This window comes from Meriones unguiculatus, chromosome 3 (genome assembly GCF_030254825.1).
Source record: "Meriones unguiculatus strain TT.TT164.6M chromosome 3, Bangor_MerUng_6.1, whole genome shotgun sequence".
Taxonomy (NCBI): Eukaryota; Metazoa; Chordata; class Mammalia; order Rodentia; family Muridae; genus Meriones; species Meriones unguiculatus.
In genome coordinates, this window is record NC_083351.1 from 173736018 (window position 1) to 173761471 (window position 25454).

General features: G+C 47.1%; 1 protein-coding gene across 8 annotated transcripts in view; it reads right to left on the bottom strand.

Annotated features, from left to right (window-relative positions):
- Wdfy3 (WD repeat and FYVE domain containing 3) overlaps window positions 1-25454 on the bottom strand; it is a 223789-nt gene that overhangs the window by 71029 nt on the left and 127306 nt on the right. For all 8 annotated transcript variants that reach the window (XM_060381034.1, XM_060381033.1, XM_060381032.1 and 5 more), the window contains 12 exons: window positions 24685-24862; window positions 23626-23840; window positions 20324-20436; window positions 16318-16549; window positions 15277-15377; window positions 14945-15163; window positions 12943-13124; window positions 10992-11223; window positions 9540-9700; window positions 7289-7400; window positions 1800-1990; window positions 652-804 (listed from right to left, as the gene is read on the bottom strand). In XM_060381034.1, the coding sequence (XP_060237017.1) occupies window positions 652-804; window positions 1800-1990; window positions 7289-7400; window positions 9540-9700; window positions 10992-11223; window positions 12943-13124; window positions 14945-15163; window positions 15277-15377; window positions 16318-16549; window positions 20324-20436; window positions 23626-23840; window positions 24685-24862 (2089 nt within the window). The remainder of the gene's footprint in view (window positions 1-651; window positions 805-1799; window positions 1991-7288; window positions 7401-9539; window positions 9701-10991; window positions 11224-12942; window positions 13125-14944; window positions 15164-15276; window positions 15378-16317; window positions 16550-20323; window positions 20437-23625; window positions 23841-24684; window positions 24863-25454) is intronic.

Below are 25454 nucleotides of genomic sequence, written 5' to 3' on the forward strand. Positions count from 1 at the left end.
GCAAAGGCCAGTGAACGTGCATGAGCATGTGGTGAGCTGAAAGACCAGCAGAAAGTGTCAAGGGTAATAAGACAGAAGAAGCAGAAACCTTGTTCTTTTTGTTTGTTTGTTTTGTTTGAGAAAGGGTGTCTCTGTGTAGCCCTGGCTGTCCTGGAACTCACTTTGAAGACCAGGCTGGCATCAGACTTAGAGATCTGCCTGCCTCTGCCTCCTGAGTGCTGGGATAAAGGTGTATATCACTACTGCCTGGGTGAAAACTTTGTTCCTTACAGAAAATATTTTTTTTGTTTGTTTTTTAACCTATGTAGCTGCTAATAATTCAAATTACAAGTCTAGATTCTATTTAGTGTGGAAAACTTTCTATCAGGATTAATGGAAATGCTATCTTCTTGTAATGCCCAACGAAGTGGGGACGGACAGTTTCAGGGTATATATTATGCATTTAATTTCTGTATCATTTGTAGAGCAGGATATATTTGGAGTAAAGGAAACATAATTCTTCTTATATTTTACTAGGTGGCACTGATACGATCACCATGACATTACAGTTTCAGACACATATCTTTGCAATGGGACAGTTTAATTCTCTCACAGTAAAGAAAAAGAAGTGTATTTGTCAACGTTACATCACGAGGCAGTGTGCACACTCACTTCAAAGTCACAAAGCAGGTCCTGGAAAGCGGTGGAGTTGGGGATGATGGACGTCTCGTGGCCGCTGTCAACTGTTCCCACCAAGGAGAAGGTCAGGTGGAGGATGTGGCTGTTGAGAAGGGAGCGTTTCTTCTTAAGCAGCATTGCCAGCAGCTGGGGGAAAGAAACAGCGTGGGGCTGCTGACAGATGTGTGCACCTCACGCCACACACTGGGCCGCATCCGTGGGTTAATTCTTTGGTGGGTTTATGACATAATGGCATTATGGCAGGTGAGGCCTCACTGGGTGGAATGAACCACAGGGAATGTGTCTAGAGAGACCACTTGGATTTTCAGGGACAGCAAAGACACGTTCACTGTATGGGGATTTTCCATCTAGATAAGGGATCTAAAGATGAAGGGTGTGAAGGGGAGCCACAAAGAAAATGGGACAAGCTTAGACAAATCAACTACCCACAGTCTCTGCAGGCAGGAGCTAACATGAGCCAATTTCATTTCATTCCCTTTCACATGAAGGGAAAGAATGTCTAAGCAAGCAAACTGTTATCTGAAAATACGGTTGGCTTCTCTATCCATGGTTTTTAAATGTACAGATTGAGTCCAGTGAAGACTGGAAACATCTTTAGAAACTATGTACAGGCATTTCCTGTAATTATCCCCTAACCACTACACTATATAATAACTGTGTATTATATTATACAATATGGTATATTATATTACACAGCATTCACATTGTATTGGGAGCGACAAACATCCCAGAGATGATTTCAGCACGGGGTAGACACACCCAGGCTGTATGCAAAAGCAACATAATTTATGAGCTGTGCATGGGGAGTTGAGAAAAGTCCTGGCACATTCCTCAGGACGTGAGGGGCCAGCGCACCAGGTGATCAGCGCTGCCAGAACTGATGCAGTCTGCAGGACACGAGAGACCGAGTGAAAGAGGGGACCTTAAGACACCAGAATTTAACAAAACCGTATAAACCTCTTCTCGCTTGATGGGGGTTTTGTTTGCTTTTTAATTCAAGCCAGTGGCTTTTAAGTTTACTTGGACAATAGCATTCTACCAGAGTTTAAAAAGATATGAATAGTGAAAATTAGAGTAGTTAGTGAAAAGTAAAGTGAAAGCAAAGCCTGATGGGTACGAACCTGGTATCCCTTGATTCTTTCCATTTCCTTACTGGCTAGTGGGTTGCTCTTGACCACACAAACCAGAGCCTTGACTGCTGCATACAGTCCTTCCACATCAGAGGCCATGGCCACGAGGCCCAGGATGGCTGCAGCTCCTCCAATGTACTGCAAAGTGGTGGCAACAGGCTTGGGGACAAATGTTCTTACCCCTGATTGAAAAGAGAGTGAAAATATATTAACCGTGTGAACATAAGCGAGTGATTCATACCAAGCAGTTTGCTGAGACTCACACACTTCAGTCTTAAGAGGAGCAAAAAGGGAGAATCTGGGAGAAGGCAGTAACTGTTGACTTACTTACATCCAGAACTGTGTGAGAAGAGAAGACAGAATGGGTGCAGGGTAAGCATCAGTTATCCGGACACGGTGCTGGGCCAGAGGCTGACCAGAAACCCAGAGGTCACAGGTGTATGCTGAGCTAAGTCACAGGGCTGACTAGTGTCTGCTGGGAATACACTCAGGGAATCTGAATGGTGTGCAGGCGAGATGTTACTGCATTTGAAGCATTCAGTAATGCTGGCTTGAGTGTTACCTGCCTGCTCTTCAGGACTGAGTTTTTAAAAGGCTGGGGACATGGCCCAGCCACGACTGGTACAGTCTGTGCTTCCAGGGAACTGAGTTCAAGCCTCAGCACTCATATTAGGTGGCTCAAAACTTCCAAAAACATCAGTTCCAGGGGATGTAATGTGTTTCGTCTCTGAGGGTACCTGCACATGTGGGCACCTCACCTCCCGCCTACACACAGAATTAAAAACAAAAAATTAAAAAGTAGTTGGGAACTGTAGTCCTATTTCTAAGGATAGAGGAAGACCACTTGAGCTCAGGGTCTTGAGATTGGCCACAACATAAAAAACAAAAGGAATCATCATTTTATACTTAGTTAAAATTGTACACACACTCTCCGTCTCTCTCCTCTCTCTCTCTCTTCAAATGATATTACATCATATGGGGTAATAATAACCCCCACAAACTATCTAACAAATCCCCAATTAGTACCAGGCATGGGAAGCCTTTCAAGTTGTTTGTTGGTCAGGGGAGTCCAAGATTCCCAAACAATACAGCCTATTGCTATAGCCCTGGGTCGACTCCGTATTAAAAAACTTCACAATAGTCACAAATGACATAAAGTACCTTGGTGTAACCCTAACCAAGCAAGTCAAAGACTTGTTTGAAAAAAAATTTAAGTCTCTGAAGAAAGAATTAGAAGAAGATATCAGAAGATGGAAAGATCTCCCATGCTCATGGCTTGGCAGGATTAACATAGTAAAAATGGCCATCTTACCAAAAGCAATCTACAGATTCAATGCAATTCCCATCAAATTACCAACACAATTCTTTAAAGACCTGGAAAAAAAAATTCTCAACTTCATATGGAATAACAAGAAACCCAGAATTGCTAAAACAATCCTCTACAATAAAAAGATCTTCTGGAGGTATCTCCATCCCTGATCTTAAGCTGTACTATAGAGCAACAGTAATAAAAACTGTATGGTACTGGCATAGAAACAGAATGGTGGATCAATGGAACCAAACAGAGGACCCAGAAATAAACCCACACACTAATGGACACCTGATCTTTGACAAAGATGCCAAAACCATACAATGGATAAAAGACAGCATCTTCAACAAATGGTGCTGGTCTAACTGGATGTCTACATGTAGAAAAATGCAAATAGATCCATACTTATCACTCTAAAGTGATAAGTCCAAGTGGATCAAAGACCTCAACATAAAACCAGACACATTAAATTGGTTAGAAGAAAAAGTAGGGAAGACCCTAGAACTCATTGGTACAGCAGACAACTTCCTGAACAGAACAACCAACAGCACAGGCTCTAATAGCAACAATCAATAAATGGGACCTCATGAAACTGAAAAGCTATTGTAAAGCAAAGGACACCGTCATCAAAACAAAACGAATGCCTACAGATTGGGAAAGAATCTTCACCAACCCTTTATCTGACAAAGAGCTAATATCCAGCATATATAAAGAACTAAAGAAGCTGAAAAGCAACAATCCAAGTAATCCAATTAAAAAATGGGGAACAGAGCTAAACTGAGAATTCTTGATAGAGGAATATCGAATGGCAGAGAAACATGTAAAGAAATGCTCAACATCATTAGCCATCAGGGAAATGGAAATCAAAATGATCCTGAGATTTCACCTTACACCCATCAGAATGGGCAAGATGAAAAATTCAAGTGACAACACATGCTGGAGAGGTTGTAGAGAAAGGGGAACAGTCCTCCACTGCTGGTGGGAATGTAAACTTGTACAACCACCCTGGAAATCAATCTGGCGCTTTCTCAGACAACTAGGAATAGTGCTTCCTCAAGATCCAGCCATACCACTGCTAGGTATATATCCAAAAGAGGCTCAAGTACACAATAAGGACATTTGCTCAACCATGTTTGTAGCAGCTTTGTTTGTAATAGCCAGAAGCACCCCTCAACTGAAGAATGGATGCAGAAATTGTGGTACATCTACACAATGGAATATTACTCAGCAATGAAAAATAAGGAAATCATGAAATTGGCAGGTAAATGGTGGGACCTGGAAAGGATCATCCTGAGTGAGCTGTCCCAGAAGCAGAAAGACACACACGGTATATACTCACTCATATAGACATATAATATAGGATAAACTTACTAAAATCTGTACATCTAAAGAAAGTAATCAAGAGGGAGGATCCTGACTAACATGCTCAATCCCCATCCCGAAAGGCAAACAGGATGGACATCAGAAGAAGAAGAAAACAGGAAACAAGTTAGGAACCTGCCACAGAGTGTCTCTAAAAGGCTCTGCCCTGCAGACTGTCAAAGCAGATGCTGAGCCTGGTGGCCAACTGTTGGGCAGAGTGCATGGAATCTTATGAAAGAAGTGGGAAATAGTAAGAGCTGTAGAGGACAGGAACTCCACAAGGAGAGCAACAGAACCAGAAATTTGAACACAGGGGTCTTCCCAGAGACTCATACTCCAACCAAGTACCATGCATGGAAATAACCTAGAACCCCTGCACAGATGTAGCCCATGGCAGTTCAGTGCCCAAGTGGGTTACAAAGTAATGGGAAGAGGGACTGCCTCTGGCATAATCTGATTGGCCTGCTCTTTGATCACCTCCCCCTGAGGGGAGAGAATCCTTACCAGGCCACAGAAGATGACAACGCAGCCACTCCTGATGAAATCTGATAGACTAAGATCAGAAGGAAGGAGAGGGGTACCTCCCCTATCAGTGGACTTGAGGAGGGGCATACATGAAGAAGGGGGAGGGAAGGTAGGATAGGGAGGGGAGAAGAAAGGGACTTATGGGTGGATACAAAGTGAATAAAGTATAATTAATAAAATTTAAAAAGAAAGAAAGAAAAGCACTCAAACAGAAACAACAACAACAAAACCTTCACACTTTGGATATAGGACTTAGAGGATTTGAGCTGGAACTGACTCAAAAGCCCCCTTCCCTGGGGACTAGTTTTCACAGTGCTGGAAGGTGACCTGCAAGCTGCTAAGGAGGAAAGCAATCATGAGTCCCGGAGTCCTAGCCAGGTGAGGCACCTCTGACCCATGCCAAAGACCAACAGGGCCAGCTATCCCTAAAGGTGCAGTAGCGACGCTGATATCTTGGCGGTGAAAAGCATGGGTCTAATTGGACTGAGGGTCCACTAAACAGGAAGGAACTTATTAGCCTGGTACTGCAGGCCTAATAAGGCTGGTTCGGAGGAGGACCTTCTACGGCTCTTAACTGCATTCTAAATACTTATCTTTAGGAGCACAGATAAGGGTAGATCTCAGGACTCATCAAAGTTTCTTTTTGCAGCAGCAGGAGACCATTATGGAAAGCCATGACTGGTCAAAAGGCAGATCACGTGATCACGAGGTCTCCAGCCCCAAGAGCCTCTTCTCTCAGGGAACAGGGTGGAAGGGGAGGTGGGCAGGATGCAAGAGCCAGCAGGGCAGAAAGAAAGTCGGCTGTGAAATTTTGTCTCTTACGAGTCCAAGAGAAGCTATGCCCATGAAATCTCAACAACAGGACTGCCTAAAGATCTGAGCAATTACAACCAAAGCTGACCCTCGCCTGCGGATAAAGATCCCAGGAGGCCCTGTCCCATGATGAAGGGTACCAGCCGCTGGGAGAGGAGATCATGTCCTACCACAGGTGCTGTGGGTTATTCGACGCCAGTGGTCAGCGTGAAAACGTGTGCATGCAGGCAACAGAACAGACTCAGCAGGCTATGTTTATAAGCTGGCTCGTTCATATGAATATGTAACAGCAACGGCATATAAAGAAAAGGTGTGAACTTGGAGAGCGGGGAGGAGAGTGGTGCTCAGACTTGAAAGGGGTAGGATGGAGGAGAGAAACGATGCCATTATAATCTAAATAAAAAATACAGACATACCTACCTACTAATATGGATTTAATATTTATAGGCTTTGTAACATTTTAATACCCGTGAACACTGGATTTTGAGAAACTGTTTTTTAAGGTGATCGGGGTAAGTGTTACGTCACCGGGAGCATAAATGGTTGGCCTGGGTCACTAAGTAAGGGAGCAGAAGTTGGAACCTGGTCTGAGCACATTTTGTTCGTCACTTCCCAGCACAGCACATTCTCTGGAAAGAATGCTAAGCATTGCTCCCTGAGTATCTGCTGAATCAGAAAACGAATTACTACCATGTGCTTAATCAAGCAGGACACTGTTTTAATAATGCAATATATCAATAAGGAAAAGCAGGATCAGGATGCGGCAATCATGGAGCACTAAAAAGTGCAGAAACTGGTTAAACATAGATGCTGGGCCAGCAAACCTGTTTGTTCATCTGCACACTTTAGTCACTGCTCCTGAAGGCCGGGTGGATCCTTACATCATGTCTTAGGGTCCCTCATCCCCAAACTTCAATTCTGCTTAAGGCTCAGAGTGCAGGGAGCTCCAGGGACTCGGCAACTCTGAGATTCACTACAGCTGGACATGGCGTCTACTCTCGGAAGCTCTTCCTTTTAGCTCTTTCTGTTGTCTGGAGGTGCTGGAGCTTGAACCTGGGGCTTCTGGCACATGGGCTTGCACTCCCCTCTGGAGTTAGAGGGGAGCCAGTTCTTGTAGATCATTTTGAAGTAACGGAAAGATGCACAAGCAAAACGCTGAACTCAACCATGACAAAACGCTTTGCTTACACACCTGTTTTTTTGTTTTGTTTTGGTTTTGATTTCACGCCTGCTTCAGGCGTTCTGTAGTATGGAAGTGTGGAAGCCAAGGAGGTTTTACGACAGCTCACGATTTTTAAATTTGCCTGGGATTTGGGAATAACCCGGAAACAGGGCCAACACACTACAGCTCAAGCGCTTCAAAATATCAACCTGGGACATTCTCCTTCCCGATTTATATGGGTATGAAGGGAAGAAATGCAAACCTGACAGCAAAGAAAGAGTCTGGAACAACAAAGACCACGTAGCTCACCCAGGTAGCCAATGAGAGCAGCCCCGATCGTGCGTGCCGGCCCGTTGAGATGGCCGGCTGCGTTGTGCACCAGCTTCACGGGCGTGGCGTTCTCGTGGGAGGAGATGCCTAACTGGAGAAGAGGAGGAAAACAGCATAATCATCGGAGAAGAGCCCAGCACGCTGATGCCACTTTTACAACTCGTAACAAATCCTTTCTGTCTCCTACTTAGCAGAATATGTCAAGTGTGAGTATTCTTTTAAAAAAATGTTTTGTTTTGTTTTTTTTTTTTAATTAGGCAAGTACTTCCAAAGTGTGAAACTTCATAAAAGCAATTTGAAATGCAGTCTACAGAGATGAAGACAGCAGAGAGGTTTAAACAGTGCTCTGAGAGTCCTCCTGAGGGAACCTCCTTGGCTCGGGGGCTGCCCACCATTAACATTGTTGACAATTCAGTTTTATTCTAGATCCAATCAGCTTCATCTGTATAAAATTTCCAGGATTGCAGATGAAACGTGAAGAAGGCATCAAACACGCCGACTAGGCTCTACCATCATAGAGCCAGGAACAGATGAGCTTTTATCTAACACCACCAGTTAAACAACAACAACACAGCCAGGCGTGTGTGGTTGGTCAAGCTTAGAAATTCCGAATGTGGGATGCTCAGGCCGGGGATGTGAGCAACTTAGTGAGAAGGTGCCTCAGAAGGCCACAAGCTAACCAGCCAACCAAATAAATTACCAAACAGAAAGCTGCAGTTGTGTTCTTTATTGCTATAAAGGTCAACTTCTTTTCTGTTTTGTTTTTTCAAGACAGAGTTTCTCTATGTAGCCTTGGCTGTCCTGGACTCACTTTGTAGGCCAGGCTGGCCTGGGACTCAGAGAGATCCACCTGCCTCTGCCTCCCTCTCTGAGTGTTGGGATTTACAGCCACTGTACACGGCTATAAAGATCAACTTCTTATTTAGCTTTTTGTGGAGCCCGGATCACACTCAGGGCCCTGGTGTGTGGTGGACAGGTGTTCCACGGCTGAGCTACACGCATGGCTGGAATCTAAACTGCCAACCTAAGCGCTGATACTAGGCAAGACATTCTAACTTTCCCAATTAAGCTAAATGTCTAAATATGCTTGGCCTAAGTTAGGAGCCAAATAAACTAAACATCAATGACACACGAGGGTAGCAATATGAAAAAGACAAATATGCTAATTAGAGTCCCAAAATAAACTAAGAAAATGCAGGAGAAAGAGGTATTTGCAAAAATAATTACTGACAGTTAGTGCAAAATGTAAATTTATAGTTCAAGAGAGTCAATGAACCCAATAAGAACACAAGCTTTTCAAAAAGCTTAGGTATATCACATTTGAATTTGTAGAGATCAAAAACAAAACAAAAACAAAGCTGAACGCACCCAGAGAAAAGTGACTTCAAATGTTCCAGGTTTGCGTCAGAAACTAGACAACAAAACAACAAAGGACGTATCTTGGCTAGCCTGAATCACCAACTTGACACAGCCTAGAATCATCTGAGAGAAGAGCCTCCAATAAGGAATTGCTTGAATCTGACTGGCTTGTGCCATTCTGTGGGCAGCTGCCTTACTAAGTGACACAGGTGGGGCTGGCCCACTGTGGGTGTCACCAGCCCTAGGGAGGTCATCTGGAGGGGTGTGAGAAACAAGCCAGCTCAGCATGAATCTGTGAAGCAGCCAGCAAGCGTGGTTCCCCCGCTTTCTACTTCCACTTCCTGCTTGAGGCCCCGCCCTGCTTCAGGGATGGACTGAAATCTGTGAGATGGAATGAATCTTTACCTCTCCGAGCTGCTTTTGGTCAAAGTGTTATGCCACAGCCACAGAATGAAAGCAGAACGGGAAGTGGGCAGCACGTGAGGTACTGAAAGAGGATGCTTGTCACCACAGAGCATTACACTCAGTAAGTCTGCCCAGCAGGGAGGAAGACTGTCAGTCTCTATGGCTGCTTTACCCAACTATCAACAAGTGAACCGAGACACAAGTTTATTATCTTGGTTCTGAGAGTCTCATGCAAGACATGGTCGTGCAAGCACGGTGTTGCCAGGGCTGTGTTCTGTGGAGGACAAGCCATTCCCTTCTACCTGCACTTGTGGGGCCATGGCCCCTGTGCTCATCTTTAAAGGCAGCAATATCCCATTCTACTGTGTCGGTCTTCACCTCTGAGAGACCACTGGGCCCTGGCTGTGTCCGTCTCCACACTATCATCCCAGGGAGAATGCACAACCGCCGGGAAGCATTCACTTACCTGTTTAGCAATCGCTTTGCTGTCTAGCTTGTTATAGACCTTCCGGATTCTTGCCACCGTTAGGGAGGACACGGAGAGCGCGTACAGGCCAAAGGACACCTTCTCCTCTGCAACCAGCGAGACAGGGGATGGGATGACACCTTCAGACTTTGCGTCTTTGCCTTCAAAAGAAGAAAAATTCTTCTCACATACGTCACGTTTCTCCATCCCCAGAACAAAGTGTTTATTCTCACTGTCATTCTTGCCTAAGCGGACTTAAGCCTTTTGTAAAGTGAAAAGGAGAGCCACATTTGAAAGCCGTTTTACTTCATTTTCAGCTCTTGTCTAGGTGTCTGGATACAGCACAGGAAAGGCCTTGCCAGTCTTACACTGTGCACTGTTTTACTCTCACAGCACCTTCGCATAAGGTTGGCTGCAGAGGAAGCAAAAGATGTTGTTGGTGACTAACCAGCCATCAGAGAAAATGTCCACAGCGAGGTGACTGGCTCCGCTCTCCTCAAGAGCTCTCGCCTACTGCAGGGTGGCAAAGAACACATATTTTGGAATCTCACTCTACTACTTAAAATCTGCGCGGTGAACCTACTTGTCTGGCTGTCTCAGTTTATAAACTGATGAGGCGAAAGCGCTAAAGGTGGGCGTGAACACTGTTTTGAGATAAACAAACACGAGGAGGAGCTGAGCAGACACGCCCTTTGGGCATATTCACTGACAAGCACAGGCTGCGTTCCAGTGCCAGCTCTCACTGACCGTCTGCACATCAACGCTGAGTGACCAGTTCTCACTCCTCATCAGCGGACTAACAATCAGAATGTATTTGTCGCAACGTCTCTGAGACCATGAGTGGAATGAGGACAAGGAAAAGTCGGCAGATGTGATGCATCTGAATAGCACAAATAAACTGTAGCCAACAGCAGTTCCTTTATTCCGCATTTCTTTGGACAAAAGCGATTTCAAAAAATGAACTACTAGGAGTAACAGCTTTAATCTTGAGACCATGTCTGTGTTTGCTGGACCCACTCGCTCCATTAATAACATTTAGGTACTTTCAATCACGTCATGTAATGGAAGTTACAGAAGGAAAACAGGATTGAAGCTGTCACCTCATGGGGTAAATACCCTCGCCTTTAACCTGAGAAGAAAACCTGGAAAATTCATTAGCAAACAGATAATGAGTGAGAAAAGTACATCGTGGCCGTGGGGCGGGGCATGATACCTGAGTTGATGCATCTCTTATTTGCAGTGCTGAGAAGTGAACACAGGGCCATAGCCGCTGGCTATGCACTCTTAACCCTGAGCTGTCTCCTCAGCCCCCGGACAACATTTTTAAAAGGAGTGACCAGTAAAGCTATCCTGAAGAAAAGGAGTGGAAAAAGCTCTTTCCCAACCAAACACATGCACCCATGCAGCAGGACTTTCGCCCTGCACAGCGTCAGGGACCGCTGGTGAACTCACACGGCGTGCAGACGGCCTGAAAACTTCCAACGTAATTTGGTCCAAGTTCATAGATCGTCGTAACGCTGGAAGGAGGTAAAACTTCTTCTAGGAAATGAGTGGGTCCCAGGCGCCAAACCAAGGAAGCGATCTGGCGCTGCGCGGGTGGGGTTCCGACGTAGGCGTACACTGTGCTCAGCACCGGGGGGTTTGCGGAGCCGGAGCCCCCAGGGCTGCTGTGGACATAATGCAGCTGTGGGAGATACAAGTGTGAGGCGTGACAAACCTTTACAGCAGGAGTCGCTACTTTATTACGTGTATTTCCATCACCTCAGTCTGAAACTGGACGTGGCTGTGGCAGTTTAAGACCTGCCACTAAATTCTCACAAAGTAAGTTATATCTAGAAATGACAGCAAATACAGAGACACTGTCACTTCCCCGCTCTACTTCATCAAGTCAATGATGCTTCTCTGAAAATGTAGTGTTCCCAGCTCTATGATAAAACCACTTTCGATGTGAGTCTGCTAATTTAAAAAAAAAAGTATCTTAAATAGTTAGAAAAATAAGACCTGTCATTTACATGCACATATATTAACTCTACGAAATGGGAATGGTTGGTTGACATTCCTAGAGTTGAAAATGTTTTTATTTACTGATGAGACACCTTCACTGTCAATAAGCCTATTTAAAATAAATTCATGTTGAGGTAGGGTCTGAGACGAGACGCTGGGCTGCCGCCCGCAGAGGCAGCTTGTCACATGGGAGCAACACTTCCATTCATGTGTTTCTTTGTGACATCAACCAACTTCAAATCACGTCTGTTATTCTATGTATACTAAAGAATTGTCCTGGAGTTGTTGCAGGCATGCTGCTGAAGACGCACGTGTACAGATTGTCCCCTGACTCAGTACATATTTGTATGAGTATATATACATATGTATGTGTTTGTATGATGATGATGTGTACCCAACATTTTTATTTTCAATATTAATAAGAAGCCAACCGCTGGAGAATCCAGAGACTCATGGCAAATGCCTCACGTACACAGTGAAATCAATGGATTCTGAGATGGGACAGCTTAGCATCTACCTTAGCGCAGACTGTCACAATAAAACATCACTGCCGTCAGGAAACCCACACAAGGAAGCTGCTCTTTTCACACAAAAAGACCAATTTGCTTTAGTTATTCTTTCACGTAATATCAGAGTAAGCTGAACACTGTCTGTAGAAAGTACAGCTTACAGCCTGGCCCAGAGTGCTGAGGACAGGAGATGCTTCAGACAGAATCTTCCAGACTCTGGATCACCAGTGCCAACTTCACCACTCGGAAAATGTAAAAGTCAAAACACTTTGAAATGTGCTTTGTGTTTGTGTGTGTGTGTGTGTGTGAGAGAGAGAGAAGCTGACACTCACAAGCCTTTAGATTTCAGTACTTTGAACTTTACCTTTGGGGACATTCAGCTGTAACAACACCATCTTCACTAAGAAAATGAGTCCTTAGCACTTCCTCCTGGTTGCTCCTGAACACTAGGGTTTGACACTCCCTCTTGATTGATGCTTACCCCCATTCCTTCAGCAAGGAAGGCACTTCAAATCAAGTGCCCATTGCACACCATGAGACTCTGACCTGGGTTCTCTGCACCCTGGTGAAAACACAGGGGCAGTGGGCAGAACTGGTAATAGCACTGGAGAGATGAGGGCACTAGGATACTGGGTGCTGGGCCAGCTCATACAGTCCTTCAGTGAACTGAGTCCAGAGAGGGGTCTCAGAGAATGATGTGAGCAAGGGAAGACATCCAATGCATAGGCACAGCTGCATACACTCACACACACTCAAACTCACGTGCACACACACACACACACACACACACACACACACACAAGCGCGCGCGCGCACACACACACGCGAGCTCGCGCACACACCCCATATCATCATCTTCTCTGCTGTGGGTCCCGCCGCGAAGCGCTCACCTTCACAGTGCTGACCAGCTGCCCGTCCACATAGAGGGCCGCGGTGCTGTTCTTCAGCATGCCCTTGCTCATGAGCAGAACCAGGTGGTGCCACTGTCCTTCCACGATCAGGTCCCCACAGCGGAAGCGGGCACAGCACGGGAGGATCTCGTAGAAGGAGGACTCCTCGCTGAAGTCATCAGCTACACAGAGGGCAGAGGGGAAGGATGTCAGCGCTCGTCCTCACTGCCCCCATGCCAGGCTCCTGCACTCACCCTCGCTGTCCCCGGGCCAACCGCTGGCTTCCCGTGAGGACTGAGTTCCCAGGCGGCCTCCCCAGCCAGCACTGCCTGACAGCTACTCAGCACCGCGCTGAGAAAAGTAAAATACAGGAGAGAGAGAGAGAGAGAGAGAGAGAGAGAGAGAGAGAGCCTTCTTCTCTTAGTTCTCCCTTGCTTATTTCTGAGATGGTAACTTAATTACACCACTCCCTTCCCTTTCTTCCTCTAAACCCTCCTCACCCCAACTCTCCCAGCTCCTTCCCATCTCCACACTCAGTAAACTGTTAAGGATAACGTTTGATCAACTAGAACAAAAAGAAACAATGGGGCTGTATTAATTTCATTTTCATCTAACTGAAAATTAATCCACTTTCGCCAGTTCTGTTTGTTGCTGCTGGTGGCGCTCAGAGTCGCACCCAGAGCCTGGCCCGTGTGAGCGTGTGTTCTGCCATTGAGCGACAACAGTCCTATCCTGTCTCACTGTTTATAGCGAGAGGCAGATGGTAAAAACACAGTGAAAAGGGGGCACGAAGGAGCTAACACAACCCATAACCACACAACTCACAGCACAGAGTCAATGCATTTGAAAGTAAAATGACAATTACATGAAAGAACTATCAATAAAATGTCAGTTTTTCTTTGGGCTATCAAGATAGCTATTACAGTAAACATCAGATTGCATTTCAGAACGAGAATTCCTTGAAGAATTAAGATAGTATGGATACAAAATCTACAGTGTGATGTAAAGCTGGAGCACAGGCAGAGGCAGTCAGATCTTTTTGAGTTCGAGGCCAGCCTGGTCTATAAAGCAAGTCCAGGGCAGCCAAGGCTACTCAGATAAACCCTGTCTGAAAAAAACCAAAAAACCAAAACCAAAAAAAAAATAAATAAATAAATAAACAAACAAATAAATGCAGTTCCACTTCGAGTGTGGAAATATAAGCACCAAGCTTAGGACATGGAATTATAAAATGATTTTCATGGTTCCTGAGGTAAAGTGGTCTTAAGGGGGAAAAAAAATCGTGATTTTTATACTGTCCCCTACCCCGGAAGAACAGACCGACTACAAAGACCAAAGAACATTAATTTTGAAGGGAAGACGAAAGATCAAAGGGTACGGTGGGGGGAAGAGGGGGCCGTAAGTGACAAGGCACCCCAGAAGGTCAGGCCAGAAACGGTCTGAATGAGGAAGAACACAAAAACCAAATGCCACCACAGAGCAGCAGGAAAACGAGAGCCGTGTTCATCTGTTTACAACTCACGGAAGCCTTCCGCTTCAGAAACAGATCCTCAGCCCTGAGAACTTTGAAAAAAATCACACGGGTACCCCGTGTCCCGTGAGGCACCATGAACAACACCGAGAGACCTTCTGATTAAATGTAAAGGCTGACAGAAACATCCCAGCAGTATTTACCACCAACCAGGTGTCAATCAATGAAATGTTTTGGTTAGAAGAACAAAAGTTAGATGACAAAAATTCTTTTGTATATAACTTTTATATTCAGAACAAAGAAAACTGAGTCATCTGGGGTTTATGTTTATGAACTGTTGGGAGGATCTTCCCGAATGCCTCGAGTCTGCCCTTCTCAAAGATTTCACACAGCATATGAGTCTATAGCCTGTTCTGTGCTATCCCAACTAAAACTAATGAGGATTACCACTTTGAACTTAGAAATGAAGATAATTACGATGAACTCTTCACTTACAGTATCAGGAGAGAGCATGAACACACTGGTACTGACCGTAACTTTGGAGCAGCTCCTCCTTCGTGGAAACAATCAAAGACCGGTCCTTTGCAGACAGGACTATGGCAAGGCACACATAATGCTGCTCGGAAGAATTTGCTCGCCGCACAACAGTGAGCAGCCTGACGGGGTGGTTGTTTGGGGGGGAACTGAAGTGCTCGATGCAGAACCAGCAGGAATAGCTTAGACCAGAAGGAGGAGGGAAGAACCGCTCACCTGGCGTGAAAGAGAAAGACAGTGGAAGCGCACTGCAGCGTACATCCCTGTTTGTAAAGCAGGCCATGACAGCTGTTAGCCAAAATATCTACTGGAAAAGGAATGACATTTACCGGAACCAATGCCACTGACCACGGCCCCATCAGTAAGACCTGTCGTGACAGCATTGTTGGTAGGGGCGTTATGGGGAGCCAAGCTGGGCAGAAACAGGCAGCTAGGAAAGAAAACACATCTGGCTTAGAGGCCCGCTCTGTCTCAACACAACGGTCATGCAAAACTGAAATAAATGGCTGAAGTTTAACTGTTGCTAGCAATCAGAGATTATCAGAGGTATCCAGGGAAATAACGTGAGAATGTCCCATGATGAACTTTACAACTTGTAACAGTATCATTTACCCTTTAAATTATTTAAAAAATTTGGTTAAATTTACATATGCATTCTTAATTACATACATTCTTAATAAACACGAGTAATTTCATAATCACAGGGAAAAAAAAATCTCCCTGCCCAGTGCAGCCCTGGGCATATTTGTGTGCACTGACAGAGCGGACTCGATGGAGCCTCCGCTGCGGCCTCTCTGATCGTAGCGGTCTCCTGGTATTTAAGGTTTCCCATGTGATGTCATGGCACCGAGTAGTCATACAGCTGATGCCACTATCTGGAGACAACACGAGAGAACCCAATCAGAGCTCTGCATCTCATTCTACCTGTGATCTCAGGTCACTTACTACACCGGGGGCTGGCTGACGCTCTGGAAAGGAGCCAGGTAAGACACCTAATTTGTGGAGGAAGCTTCCAACGAGGGTGGCACAACTCTGACCGTCAGAGAAGATGCATGAATGAGCTGGACATGACCCTGTAAAACGTCTTCATCCACAAGCATGCTTTAAAAAAAACCTTACCCAGTCATGGACCTTCAATTACAAATTCCATTATCATGCCAACACAGTTAATATGATAAGCAATCCAAAAAGCTTACACATAGAAATCTTAAAACAGCCTGCTCACAGAACTGGATCACTTGAAAATATACGGTAGACTATGTATCACAGCCTATCTTAACCCAGCAATTTAAATCCAAAGTCTATTGGCAAAGATCTAAATGAGGCTCAAGATAATGGCGCAAGGCCTGGCTACCTTGCAGTTTCCTTACCCAAAGCCTTCAAGGGATGTGTCAAATTCAACAAAAGCTGGAGTAACAGATGAACCATGAAGTCTGATGTCATGAGGGGTTGTCATGGAGACAAGACATTTCACCCTGGTTAAGGGCACAGTGCTTCCTTCTGCAGACTTGACCAGACTTTTGCTTATCCGGTAATGGTTATCTTCATGTGAGCTGAAGACGTTGTCAGAACCCAGACCTTCCAGAGAGGTGATCACGCTGCCTGCGATCCAAAAATAAATCTCTTGGGAAAATATACTGAATTTCAAAGTAACTCCAACCAGGTTGATTAATTTTCAGATGCTGGAATTTTCTAATGCCATTTGTGCAGCTGCAGTGTTGCGCGTTCCCTTTCAGAGGCGGAGATCTCGCTTTCCTTTTGTAACTTACTATCAAAGCAACATGCACACTGCAGAAACATCAGACTCCAGAGTATTAGAAAGAAGAGAAGCGCCCGCAGCCACCGCTCAACCCACCCCTGCAAAGTAACTCCGTCTCAGTTCAGGGGTGCACTCTTATTTCTCAACAGCACGTCTCATCATTTCTCTGTGGAAGGAAAACGGTTTCTTCTACAAGCACCGTAATGGAAAGAAAGGAAAGGGAACACTGCTATCTCAGAGGTGAGCAGCGACACTCGCCTCTCCTGTCTTCCTCATCTTCCGTATCGTGTCTCCACCACGACAGAACACGGTCATAAAAACACTGAGTTTAAGGATCCTACATGTGCACACGTGCTGATGAACAGTCCTGTCTTCCCAGGGAACATCTCAAATGCAACAACGGAAATGTTCGCCCTGAGGATGAACCCCAGGGGTGCACAAGCTCTTCCCCTTCCATGCATCTGACCCTGCGTCAGCAGAAGTGTTTTAATACTCTTTTATGGACTAACTACTTTTCTCTCTATTCTTAACACAGAAAATTACAACTCGAACCTAAAGGAATGTGTAAAGCACAAAAACAAACAAGAGCACATACAGAAGATGTCTATTAATTAATATAAAGAACTGTAACACATTCTGCAACACATTCCCATGAAACCATGCTGAACTCCAAAGCTCTTAAGTTTCCATAACACAGTGCTCAATATCTGGTGGTGATCACTAGCAGGGAGCAACGGCTGAAGATTGGTAATGCAACTTCAGAATTTTCACCTCAAAATGGAAGGGAACAATCGTGACATACATTATCAAAAGTAGCACTGGTGGTGGGGGTGGTGGTGGGGGTTGTCTTAGTGACAGAGCAGCGGCCAAGTCCGGGCGAGGGCCTTGGATCCATCCCCAGCACATCAAAACCCAGAGGACAGAAAACACAAACCAAGGAAAGGTGGTCACACGGACTCTCTAATGCTGCGTTAGCACTGTCTAGTTGATTGTCATCCTAAGGGCCTTCCCAGCCTCACCACCAAGGCTAACAGTGACCCAAAAGGAATCACCATAAAACCACACAAGGAACCACGGAAGGCAATCCAAAAGCCACGAGATTAATCATGGGATACAATCCAGTGCGGCTGCGCTCCACCAAGACCCTTCCCACTAGTTCTGGCTGGCCGGTGCCCGTCCGTGACTGGACAGACTAGTGGGCAGGGTCTGCACCTGCTCACTCCCTGGTCATCTTTCTCCCCTCTGCTCAGTGTGGCATCTCCTTGGAGGCTACTCAGCAAACCTGCTCCGCTGTCTAGAAGACTACACCCACCCCTGTCCTCCTCATCCCGCTGCTGATTCCGTTCTGTCCTGTCTAGGAGACTACACCCACCCCTGTCCTCCTCATCCCACTGCTGATTCCGTTCTATCTGCTCTGTGCTTCTTTCAAAGTATTGTGTGGGATGAGCTGTTTTGTTCCTGTGAACAATCCACAGGACACCTGCCCTCCAACCACAGGACACCTGCCATCCATCACAGGGCACCTGCCCTCCATCACAGGGCACCTGCCCTCCATCACAGGGCACCTGCCCTCCAACCACAGGGCACCTGCCCTCCATCACAGGACACCTGCCCTCCATCACAGGGCACCTGCCCTCCAACCACAGGACACCTGCCCTCCAACCACAGGACACCTGCCATCCATCACAGGGCACCTGCCCTCCAACCACAGGACACCTGCCATCCATCACAGGGCACCTGCCCTCCATCACAGGGCACCTGCCCTCCAACCACAGGGCACCTGCCCTCCAACCACAGGACACCTGCCCTCCATCACAGGACACCTGCCATCCATCACAGGGCACCTGCCCTCCATCACAGGGCACCTGCCCTCCAACCACAGGGCACCTGCCCTCCAACCACAGGACACCTGCCCTCCATCACAGGACACCTGCCATCCATCACAGGGCACCTGCCCTCCATCACAGGGCACCTGCCCTCCTCACAGGACACCTGCCCTCCAACCACAGGGCACCTGCCCTCCATCACAGGACACCTGCCATCCATCACAGGGCACCTGCCCTCCATCACAGGACACCTGCCCTCCAACCACGGGACACCTGCCCTCCAACCACAGGACACCTGCCCTCCATCACAGGACACCTGCCATCCATCACAGGGCACCTGCCCTCCATCACAGGGCACCTGCCCTCCATCACAGGGCACCTGCCCTCCATCACAGGGCACCTGCCCTCCAACCACAGGGCACCTGCCCTCCAACCACAGGACACCTGCCCTCCATCACAGGACACCTGCCCTCCAACCACAGGGCACCTGCCCTCCAACCACAGGACACCTGCCCTCCATCACAGGACACCTGCCATCCATCACAGGGCACCTGCCCTCCATCACAGGGCACCTGCCCTCCAACCACAGGGCACCTGTCCTCCAACCACAGGACACCTGCCCTCCAACCACAGGACACCTGCCCTCCATCACAGGACACCTGCCCTCCATCACAGGGCACCTGCCCTCCATCACAGGACACCTGCCCTCCGTCACAGGACACCTGCCCTCCTCACAGGGCACCTGCCCTCCTCACAGGGCACCTGCCCTCCAACCACAGGACACCTGCCCTCCTCACAGGGCACCTGCCCTCCTCACAGGGCACCTGCCCTCCTCACAGGGCACCTGCCCTCCATCACAGGGCACCTGCCCTCCTCACAGGGCACCTGCCCTCCAACCACAGGGCACCTGCCCTCCAACCACAGGGCACCTGCCCTCCAACCACAGGGCACCTGCCCTCCAACCACAGGACACCTGCCCTCCAACTACAGGGCACCTGCCCTCCAACCACAGGGCACCTGCCCTCCAACCACAGGACACCTGCCCTCCATCACAGGACACCTGCCCTCCTCACAGGACACCTGCCCTCCGTCACAGGACACCTGCCCTCCATCACAGGGCACCTGCCCTCCAACCACAGGGCACCTGCCCTCCAACCACAGGGCACCTGCCCTCCATCACAGGGCACCTGCCCTCCTCACAGGACACCTGCCCTCCTCACAGGACACCTGCCCTCCAACCACAGGGCACCTGCCCTCCATCACAGGACACCTGCCCTCCAACCACAGGGCACCTGCCCTCCATCACAGGGCACCTGCCCTCCATCACAGGGCACCTGCCCTCCATCACAGGGCACCTGCCCTCCAACCACAGGGCACCTGTCCTCCGTCACAGGGCACCTGCCCTCCATCACAGGGCACCTGCCCTCCTCACAGGACACCTGCCCTCCAACTACAGGGCACCTGCCCTCCAACCACAGGACACCTGTCCTCCAACCACGGGACACCTGCCACCAGAAGCCACCTGGCTTCCCTTCTTTCCCTCTCAGGCCCAATCGTATTTTTGTTGTGATTTCTAATTTCCCACCCTCTAGGTACCCTGCGCCATTTAAACATTCAAAGGTCCCTGGGGAAAGAGAGTGTGTGGCTCCCCGGAGACAAAGGTGTTCCTCCTCCACGCCAGGGGCTAATCTGCTAGTCTCTTTTCATTTGAAAACTCTGCTACGTATCCACCACCACATGGGTTTCATTAACAAAATAAGGCAAGGCACAGCACTTCAAGGCTCCGCTTACTTCTCATCTCCGGTTCGTAGCTCAGCGAGCTTGGTTTGTGAACCCTGTATTGTTTCAGCAGTTTTTTGTCCCAGGCTCCACAGTTCAAAGGGCTTGCCAAACGCAGAAACTCCCTAAAGGAGAGAAAGCTAAGTTACTCCTTGACTGAGGATAGTCTAGAACAAGACACGATGTCAAGGGGTCGGGGGCGAGGCATAATGAACGATGAGGGAGTAGTTACCACACAAGGAAGTTATGAAGCTATGCGTGAAGTTAACTTCAGACTCTAATCCCCACAAACCTGTCCATCTGCTGTGCCCGCCAGAGGGCCGCGCTCCCACCAGCTGCCCAGTACCACCGAAATGTTTGGATTCTTCTCATTTACTTTTGCTTTCTACACTCACAAAATCCCCAAATCTGCACCTACTTCCTAAAACTGTCCCCGACACACCCCTTCGACTTCAGCCCTCTAATACTGCCCCAACTCACACCTGGTCTTTGTATCCAAGAAGCATCCTTATCATGTCCTGTGACTCCCACCTTGTCCCAACACAATCTGCTCATCGGTGCCCTTCAAAATTCCAACCTGCAGACCGTCACTGCCTAGCTCAAGACTTCAGTGGCTGCTCACGCCTGGCATGTGGAGGCTCTGGCTGCCCAGCACGGAAGGCCACAGGTGACGTAAAATCTACCCTCTAGTCCAGCTTCATCGCACCCACTTTTCACCACACCCACAAACGTGACTTGTTCATTTCACACGAGTGTGGTTCTGTTTACTGGACCATCATGTCTGACTTTCTCACTGCAAAGAGCTTCCCCCTGGATTAAATCTGGTTAACTGCCTTCCATTTCTACTTCTAAACTGCCATTCCTAAATAACACTGACATTAGAGAATTTACTACATTGTATTTTAATTTCCTGCTTCTGTGATAAAGCTCCTTGCATTTTCTGGTTACCTACGCCTCAGAGGAACAAGATCCCACACCTACAACAGTTACACACAAGCCACTTCTGTTCTTATTCTAAGTCAGAAAGTGTAAGGTGTTGCAAGAGCTCGGAGATATAAGCTGTTAAGCACGTCCTCCTGGATGTGGTGCAGAGAGCCCTGTTGGAGTCACACAGCAGGCTTCCTTCGCAGCCTGTCACCTAAGGCACCACGCCATCAGATACGATGCTACCTGGCTCATGTTTATGTCGAGTATTTTTCTTAATCAACAATAACTTTGGAATGGGCACAAAAAGTCACAATCTCAACCACTTTTTTTTTAAAAAAAAAAAAACAACAAAACTTTTAAGTTGCATGATAACTGTACTTTAACACGAGAACAGACTAATCAGGAAGAAGTATATGGTCTTGGAACAACAAGCTACAGGTATATGTTTAAAAGAAGGAACAATGGAACGTATTCCTAGACCTACTTCACTTTCTGATTTCAAAGAAACAGAAGTGTTAAAAAAAAAAGATTTATTTTCGTTTTATGTGTTTGGATGTTAGGCCTCTATGTGCTTGGTGTCCACAGAGGCCAGAAAAGCATTTCCGATTCCCTGGACATGGAGTTAAAGAGGGCTATGAGTCCCCATACGTGTTCTGGAAATCAAGCCAGACTCTGCTGCAACAGCAACCAATGATTTTAACTGCTAAGCCACTGCACTAGCCCCAGGAAAAAGTTTAAAAACTGACCAAGCTTCATTTGCTAAAACAGCATTTTTCTCTTGAATTAAAACACACATTCTTATTGAGCTGGAGATGTAGCAGGCATGAGCCCTAGGTTGATTCCCAGCAAACACACATACAAACATACACACACATGCACACGTATATGCACATATACACACATGCATAGACAAACACATATATAACAATTTTGAGTGACTCACAAACTGCAGTATGTTCACACCATCGAATATTATTCAACAATACATGGGAGCAAATGAATGATCTACTTGAAGCTCATGTGCATCTTAGGAGCATTATGACAACAAAAATTATCAATCTATAAATGTCACATATTATATAGTGTCTATGCGAACAAAACAGTTTCAAGAGGACAATATTCTAGAGCTGGAGAGCAGAGCAGCGGTGTATACAGGATGGTGGGAGGGCAGGAGTGCCCGGGACAAGGGGAGCACACGCAAGACACCCATGGCATCTTGACCTGTGCACTGGTTACGTAAAATACACCCGGTATGTGCCTGTAATCCCAGCACCCAGGACTCTGCGACAAGAGGATTGCGGTCAATAAACTGCCTGCGCTATCTAAATGCCCATCTCCTAAAAGAAGGAGGTCCCTGTACACGGAGCTCAAAAAGAAGAATTAAATGTCTATGTGTGCAAATCATATGATGTCAGTTTCCTGTTGATACCGTGGTACACTGACAGAAGATGAGACCAGAGGAGAAAACTGGGTGACAGAAAGTGTGAAAATAGAATTATTCTAAAATAAACTTTATTAGGGTATATAACTACATACATATTTCACTTTGTGAAGTCTTTCTTAACGATTCCATTTGACTTCCCGCCTTATGCATGTGTCTATATGTCTGTGTGGGTTTGTGCATAAGTGTAACGTCTACAGAGGGCAGCGAGGTGTTGGATGATCTGGAGCTGGAAAGCAGTTGTTGGAAGCCGGATGTGGGTGCTGGGTCTTCTGAAAGAGCAGTATGCACTCATAACGGCTAAGCAACCTCTTAGGCCATTTTAAAAAGAGGTCTAACTACGAAACACCCTTAAATACAAAGTAAATTCAATTAAATACAAAGGAATTCCTATTCTTACGAAGTATGGTACTATTTTAAAGGAAAATGAGCTTTCTGGATTCAGACAAAAATGCTGTTAGTAAGCCCCTCCTGCACATCTGTCTATCTCTCTATCTGTCTATCTATAAAGACAAGGTGCCACCATGGTTTGCCAATCTGGCCTTAACCCACAGTCCTCCTGCTTTGTATCATGGGTGCTAGGTCTGGAATTGTGGCACATCCAAACAGTCTGTCCATTCTGGTTGTGGCTTATCCACATTTAGCTGAACATATATTAAAGTCCATGAAAGAAAACCTGTTACTTCTTGTGGTCCTGGGAACTGAACCTAGGACTTCTTGCATGCCAGGCAAGCATGCTACCGCTGAGCCACGCCCTCTGGCTCCATCACTTTTCCTTGTGAGACAGCGTGGCACTAAGTTCCCCAGGCTATCACCGCCAGTCAGGCCAGCATTTGCGATTCCCCTGCTCTAGCTTCCTGGGTACCCGAGACCTCAGGCCTTCACCACAGGTCAGAACAGTGAGAACTGCCTTTACTTACGCAAATCCCGAGACGAACCTACTAACCTCAGCACCATGGGCTCCAGGGCCTGGGAGGCCAAGCGTTCGAACATGCGCTGCAGGGGTGGGTGCAGTGCGTGGTCCTCGTCGGCCAGGGCAGCGCTGCATCTCTGCAGCAGCCGTGCGTGAAGACCGGCTTCACACATGACTTGCTGGTTTCTCTCCGTGTGCACCAGCGATTGCAAAATATTGGCGACGGCAAGTTGAAGGTCCAAAGCGTGCTGAAGTTAACAAAGAGATACATGCCCCAGGGCATCCTTAGTGGCGGCGGCAGTTCTTCCTACGGGAAGCGCCACTTGCGGCTTACTCGAAAACACATTCACATAAATTAGCTCAAAGCAATAGACATAGCAATTCACGAAGAAGGTCAGGCAGAAATCTCTAGTTTTGATTTTTGCTCCGCTCACATCTGACTGAACTCTATTCTCCTTGGAGTCTTTGAATGACACAAATGATGGTTCTGCTTCCACAGAAACAGCAGGTGTGACGTCCCCTTTCCTTTTTAAGGCAGGGCTTCACTATGGAGCCAGGAACTTACCACACCGACCAGGCTGGCCATCAACTCAGAGGCTGGCTTTGCTTTGCCCTCCCAGCACTGGGATTAGAGCTACGCGCCGCCCGATACAGGGCATCAACTCTTTCTCATGGTGGTAGATAACTAGCTTTAAGGAAGCTCGTCATTCACACCCGTGAAGCCATACAACATTTAACAAAAATAGTCACCCCAGCTCTAAGCAACCCAAACTTTTGAGTGCCCCAAGACAGAACAGACAAGAAGGCCCACTGTGGTATCTGCAGGCAGTTTTCCTTCTGGATCACCTCTCTGCCATTGCCGCCACTGAGCAGGATTTACAAGGGGAAACAGCAAGTCTCGCAGACGCAACCACCTGGGCCCCAGCGGAAACAAACTATATTCAAGAACATAGCTGCTGTCTGGAGGGCACGGCTCAAACATGGGTTTCCGTGCGTGGGTGTATGGGTCAGCGACACTGCATGCTTTCCCTGGCCCTGACTCCTCAGGTAAACACACTCTCCTTTCGTTCACTGAGCAGGAAGAGAGCTTACTTCCGGCTGTGCCACCGAGCCCACAGAGGCCAGGAGGTCCAGCATGGCCAGCATGGCTCCAGGGTGGATGATGACAGCGTCAGAACTCTGTAGCGGTGAACTTGTCACGTGAGGTTTGAGGTCCGCGACACTTTTTGCAGGGTACACGGGGGGAGTTGAAACGCAATGAAATGCATGCCTACAATTAAAAAAAAATGCTTATTTAGAATCTGCTTAAGGTCACATTCATAGTTCATTTTCTTCATCTCCTGTCACTTTTAACCACTGGTAAGCAAAGAAGCCTTGAAATTCAGGGAGTTGCAAAAGACCTGACAGGTGAGACTTAAAAAAGCAAAAACAATCTATTACCACCTCCCCAAGTTACATGGAGGCAGTTTATCAATTCCTGGCTCCTATCTACTATTGTACTGTTTACTTGTTGGGTTTGTTTCATTAAACACTGGCACATGTGGCAGAAGATATTTTTAAAAAGCAGGTGAAGGAGTGATTCACAACTCGAAGAAGATAGCGGTTTAGAAAATATGTGACAAAGGGGAATCACTCGATCAGATGCTCTTGAATCTGATTAAAACTAAAAGCTGTGTGGCTTTAACCTTCTCTTGACCCCACGGCAGCAGAACCCTGAGCTAAGGAGATGTAAGCGGTGGGCTCTGGCAGAAGCCACCGTGGGAGTGCTGGCTCAGCCGAGAACTACATTCGTATCTGTGTGTCTCTCCACTCCACTGAAAACATTGAGCCTTATGAACTGAGAAGGCCTGTTGTAGACAACA